This window comes from Trifolium pratense, linkage group LG7, assembly GCF_020283565.1.
Source record: "Trifolium pratense cultivar HEN17-A07 linkage group LG7, ARS_RC_1.1, whole genome shotgun sequence".
NCBI classification, from domain to species: Eukaryota; Viridiplantae; Streptophyta; class Magnoliopsida; order Fabales; family Fabaceae; genus Trifolium; species Trifolium pratense.
This window is the reverse complement of record NC_060065.1, coordinates 56238068-56244403: the sequence shown is the minus strand read 5'-3', so window position 1 is coordinate 56244403 and position 6336 is coordinate 56238068. Positions and strand designations below refer to the sequence as shown.

General features: G+C 31.4%; 1 protein-coding gene across 1 annotated transcript; it reads left to right on the top strand.

Moving 5' to 3' along the window:
* Positions 1-309: 309 nt before the first annotated feature.
* On the top strand, positions 310-5929 carry LOC123894122 (IQ domain-containing protein IQM5-like). The gene is made up of 10 exons (XM_045944016.1): positions 310-628; positions 2679-2743; positions 2836-3188; positions 3306-3420; positions 3966-4031; positions 4127-4215; positions 4315-4405; positions 4494-4724; positions 4988-5089; positions 5297-5929. The coding sequence occupies exons 2-10, from the start codon at positions 2708-2710 to the stop codon at positions 5612-5614; spliced, it is 1401 nt and encodes a 466-aa protein (XP_045799972.1). The 5' UTR covers positions 310-628; positions 2679-2707; the 3' UTR covers positions 5615-5929.
* Positions 5930-6336: the final 407 nt, after the last annotated feature.

The window sequence follows — 6336 nt, the reverse complement described above, 5'->3', positions numbered from 1 at the left end:
ACAAAAGCCATTGTGGTTAATTAATCTTAATCACAATCACAAATATTCCAGCATGCATGGGGTCACTAATTGATGTTACTTGTAGGTGGCCAGTACTAAATAGCAAGAGCCAATTTGGTCAACTTATTATTCTATTTCTCACTTTTTTTTTGTACAAATTCCTAGTGAATGTAAGCTTAATTATTAGTTAATAAAAACTTGGAACAAATTAATTAAAAATAAAGACAATGATAAATAAAAAATTTGTTGATAATGCCATATGCCAAACACAAATTTTGTAGTATTATAAATATATACTACCTGAGAAGTGATTTGGTACAAAGTGCTTAATTTGTGACATTTGTTTATTTTATACAAGCAGTTACCAGTGTCCTATGCTGTCATACCTTTACTAGTACTACTACTTATTAATTATCAATACCATATATATATATATTCATCATTAAACAAAAAAAAAAAAAACATTATAGCCATAGCGAAGTGAAGAAGCATTCATACAAGAATTTGTGTCAGCTAAACAATTGAAGGAACAAAAATTGGATTAACTGCCACTGCTAGATTCCTTGTTTTGATAAATTGCCTCAATAATCTTTTCTTCCACTAAGCTTGAGGGATATATAATATAAAGGTAAATTCAATAACCCATTTATTTAATTATTTTATAAGAGCTTATTTATTCTAAATTATAATCAAAATACTGAATTTTTTTGCCACCCTACGCTCATTTTGTAATGTACATAGTACTAAAAATCTTTTTTTTCTTTGCCACGCACCATGGATACCCAAAAAAACATCATACGTTTATAACGTACGTTACTTAAGTAGCGGACGAATATTTATAAAAAAAATTCATTTTTATAACAATCGTTACTTAATAGCGAAATGATAAAATAAGACAGATATAGAGCGCGCGAGGAAACTAGTAGGGTGACAAAAGAAAATCTAAACAAAAAAAAAAACTAGCACCCTTCTTTTGATGACCTTGAAACCAAAATGAATTATTTTGGGCCTTTCAACGTTGCTTTTATCCATTCTAGAAGCCCAAAAGTATTATGGACTAATAATCAAGGTTATAGTTTTCTCTTTAGCCCCCCATGGTTCTTTTTCCCCTCCTAGATTTTACTTTTTTGCCCTTCAATAAAAACTTCGGTTGCTATGAACCGAATTTTTTTTGCCTTGAAAAAAAAAATCGGTTTCTATTAACCGAATTTTCCCTGAATTTGAACTAGAAAAAACTTCGGTTTCTGCGAACCGAAGTTTTTAGCAAGGGCAAAATTGGAATATTTAGGGGGTATAAAAGATACATGGGAGGCCTAGAGAGAAAGCATCAACTTCTTTACCCCCTCTCTACATTTTCTAATAAAAACCACACATATATTTAGAAGTGTATTTTTGGTCGTGTTTATATCTAGAAGTATACTTTTGAAGTGAAATTGGATGTGTGAAAAGAAACTCTTTATTCTTTTTTTGTAGAAAATAAACCATTTTTTTGTCAGTAAACAAAATGGTATAAATAGTTAAATACTTCATAAAAGTATGAAACAATGGCCGATTCAATGCATATGGAAGTCTAAGGCAATTTTTATTATGAGACCATATATTTTATTTTTATAATAGGTTTTTTTTAGATAAATTAAGAGCGTCTAGATATCAAGTTATAAGTGGACATCCCAACTATGTTGGCAATTTATCAATATTATAATAGTATGAGACCTTTTAAATCCTATAATAGTAATTTATCAATATTTATAAATTTTAGTTTAAGTATTAATTTCTTAGATTTTTAGAATAAAAAATCATTTATTAAATTAGTTAATCTATTTTGCTTAATATCAGTTTTCAAATTGATAAAAAAATTAATCAATCAGTCTAATCTTTGTTGAGGTAATATTAATTTTAGATATGCTATTGTTAATTTTATTTTAGAAAATTATAGAATATGTGGCATTTTTATTATAAAAAAATATTATATTTTTTTAGGCCTAAGACGGCCTTTATGGCCTTAACTTAACTTTGAGCCAGTTTTGCATGAAATTCACATAAACATAAGTGAGAGATTCATGATTCGAAATGATAACACTACAAATATTCGGCATGACAATTTTAACATCTGTCAGTTGACCTACAGCTTACGAATAATAAACTCCTTATTTTAATTCTGTTTACACTGATCATTTGGTGTTTTAACAAAAAAAAGGGGGTGGTACTTTGATTGATTGGCAATTATTTTTATGTTTATATTATATATCACAAGAAAGATTCTATTAACCTTTCTAGCAAAACTTTGGTCATTGAGTTAATAATCTAATTCTATTCTAAAGAACTCAATTTATGGGACCCGGATTCACCGTTGTCGATACATGACGCAGTTTCACGTTGTAATTGATCATGACTATTGATTTGAGATCAGACGATTCATATTTAAAATACAGTTTTATAAAACAAAACGATTTCAACCGCCAATTAAAAATCGGACGGCTAGATCAGTTACAGCAGGGTGCTATAACTGTGGGAAATCTGATTCCCAATTTATGGGACTTTTTGCTAGTCACACAAGTAATTCTCCTTATAGTTTGATATTCAACCAAAACCATTCCTTGCTAGCAAAATTCCAAAAGATCTCAATTTTCTTCAATCTACATGTCTCTCATGCTAATATCTCTTCCAAAATTGTGCAGTATTCCAAAGAGTAAACTTATGTGTATAGATGAAAATTATAAAGAAGCTGAGTTTCTACTTCCATGTGAGTTTCTATATGTTTACTTTGCAAGTTTCTACTATTAGCTAGATATGGAAAATATAAATGAAGTGTTCCTTATTATACTTCTTGTGTAGAAATTAATGGAAATGTTAACAATAAGCAAGGAAGTGAAGTTCAACAAAGACATCAATTTCAATACTTTCTATAAGCCTGATCAGTTAAGTGATCATGTTACTACTACTACTACTACTACTATTGAAGAAGAGTGTATAGTCTTGAAGAGAAGGAAAGTGGCATTGTCATGCAAATATTTGATAAACAAAATCACACAGTTTTGTTACCAAAAAAAACCAGAAGTAGTAATGTTTTCATCTGCACTTGCTGACTCTGACCGTGATTTAGCTGCGACAAAGCTTCAGAAAGTTTACAAGAGTTACAGGATTAGAAGATATCTAGCCGATTTAGCAGTTGTTTGTGAGGAACTTTGGTTAGTCTTCAATATTCTCAAGTTTATAAGTGATTAATAAGAATTCAGTGATTAGTGCTGCTTTAGTGTACTTTCCAAAATGCATTCCTAAGTAAGTTTCTTCACTGCTCCCTCCAGGTGGAAAGATTCGGATTCTTCTCCTTTTCAAAGGTGCTTGATATCACATTTTGACTCTGATAAATCTGAAATAGCTATTTCTAACTGGGCTACAGCAAGGACAATGGCTGCTAAGGTATATACCCTTTAATGTTATAAGCTAGAAACTATAAACTCTATTTGAATTTGACTAAAGGGTATATTTTTCTGTGCTTTGGTTCAATGTTTAAGCTCATATTTGTCTTCTTTGAATCACATTCATTTAAAAGTTTTTAAGTGTTCCAATTTGGATGATATAAAGTCCGAAAATCACTTTATAATTGGGAGACATCTCTTACTGTATTGAGTTAGGCCTAATCCTTAATTCCTTATCCAAATTCAATGATATAAGAGCCTATCCAAAATCTGTTGTTCATCTACTATCGGGGTACAGTCCAAATATCCTGTCCTAGACATGAGAGTGTGTTACGAGTCCATATTAGACGAGATAAGGCTAGAAAAAGAGTTTATAAGCGGGGTACATAACCACACTCTATAAGACTATTTTGTAGGATTGAGTTATAGACTCGTTCCAAATTCTAAGAATCTTTGGGGGCAATATTAGTCTTTAAATTTTGATAAATTTCTTTTTGGAATTTTGTTGAGTGCAAATCAATATGCTCTTTTTTCTTTGGTTGGTAGATGGGAAGAGGATTGTCGAAAGATGATAAGGGGCAAAGATTGGCTCGAAAACATTGGCTTGAAGCTGTAAGCTCATAAATCTACATCTTGACTTATCAAATGGTTTCTTGGAATCCAAGAAAAGAAACTAACTTAGGCTAAGATTTTCTTATATTCTGCAGATTGATCCTCGTCATCGGTATGGACACAACCTGCATTTCTATTATGATGTCTGGTTTCAGTGCCAAAGTTCTCAGCCATTTTTCTATTGGTAAATATTAACTGAACAAGAGCTAGTATAGATTCCATAGAACTTTTAAATTTTTATCCCTATTTGGTAATTCCTTAATGTATTTTTGTGACATGAAAGGCTGGATATTGGAGATGGCAAAAGAGTAGATATTACTGACATATGTTCAAGAAAGAAATTGCAGAGACAATGCATAAAGTACCTTGGACCTGTAAGTTGTTTCATTCACTTCATTGCAAATAAGTCACAAAAATTTATGTTGTATTAACAACTTCAACTTTGATGCTTACAATTTGAAGATAGAAAGGGAAGCATATGAAGTGATTGTGGAAGGAGGCAAGCTTGTTTATAAACAAAGCAAAAACCTTGTCCACACAACTGAGGGATCAAAGTGGATTTTTGTTCTTAGCTCATCAAGAGCTATGTATGTTGGACAAAAGGAGAAAGGAAAATTTCAACACTCAAGTTTTGTAGCTGGTGCTGCTACCATTGCATCTGGAAGAATTGTTGCACACAATGGAGTACTTCATGTATGCTACATGTTCCATACACTTTTTTTTATTAGGTAGCATGGTTTTAAATTGTGGTCGTGGTTACACTGCAAACTTTTATATTGTGCGGTCAAAATTGCAGTTGCAATGTTGTTGCAGAGACCTCAAAATCCTTTATATTTTGGTCGCAATTGTGGTTTCCGGCCCCAATTTAAAATCATGATTGAAAGATGAAGGAAAGAAATTGTAACACATTTTATTTCATTTGCAAGATGAACTAATCTCATTTACATTATATTCAGGTTATATGGCCCTATAGTGGTCATTATCGTCCAACGGAGAAGAATTATAAGGAATTTATTCACTTCTTGGAGGAACATCATGTGGATATGACAAACGTAAAGGTAAATAATATTGTATTTTTCCCTCTAGATTTATTAAGTTTGTATATCAGACATAACTCATCCTTAAAAATTCAGTCCGTGGAATTAAGAGTGTCACTCTTTTTAAACCTTATCTCTTTTCTTTTCGACGTGAGACTTTCAATAATAAAAACCAAATTGGCCCTCAAAATTTAATGTAAACAAGCATGATCAACTTGTCTCATGCAGAAACATCCAGTTGATGATGATGTTGTTCCATCTCCTAATAAACCTGTGGATGAGGAGCATCACTTTGAAAACATAGAAAATAACAAGGCAGCATCGTCAAGCAAATGGACAACTGGAGTTGGTCCTAGGATTGGTTATGTAAGAGAGTATCCACCAAACCTTAAACATCAAGCACTTGAAAAGCTCAATCCATCATCAAAAGTCAACAATGTAACAATTGAAGACAAATCAACAATTCCCTCTTTAAGGGCAAGTCCAGAAGTTAATCATTTGTCACATAGGCTAGAAAACATGGAACTATCTAGTTCAATGTTCTAGCTATATATATATATGAGGCATTCATGTGCATATGCAAAATTTGGACTAAATATTATTAGTACATACTATAGGAAGATAAAGGTCATAAAGGAACAAATTAACCCAATATTTATTTTTCAGTTTTGGGTATTTCTTGGCCATTATTTGTGTTGTATTTACTATTTAGTTAGCTTCTTTTGAGGCATTCTTTTTCCTTCCCCTACATTGCATAGTTGCTTGTCCAATAGTTTTTTTTTGGGGGGAATGGTCAATAATACATTCTTGTGTTGTTAATTAAAGTCACATATGAAAAAGAAAAAACAAATTATTTATTCACTTCACTCTCTTACTCTCCTATTTGCTTAGCCAAATCTTAGTTTTTAAATAGATTTGAGTGTAACTAAATATTTTTGAGGTGTTACTAAAAGAAATCTATACATAATAAACATTAAAAAAAAAAAACTTACTATGTGGCTCTTCTCTAAAGAGCTTTATAATTTGTTGGGTCCAAATCGATACAATTATTAAAAGTGTTTTACTTTTTTCGCACTACTGAAATTCCTCGATCATCCCTTGAAATAACCAAACTAACCATCTCGTTTTCTAGGATGCAGACACTTTTCGCACTCTAATTAAGTAGGGTAAATTTAGAATATCATGGGACACACATGTATGTCGGGGACTACGAAAAGTAAAACTAAAACGTCACAATTTCTTCTTACTCCCTTCATTTTTAAAATAAG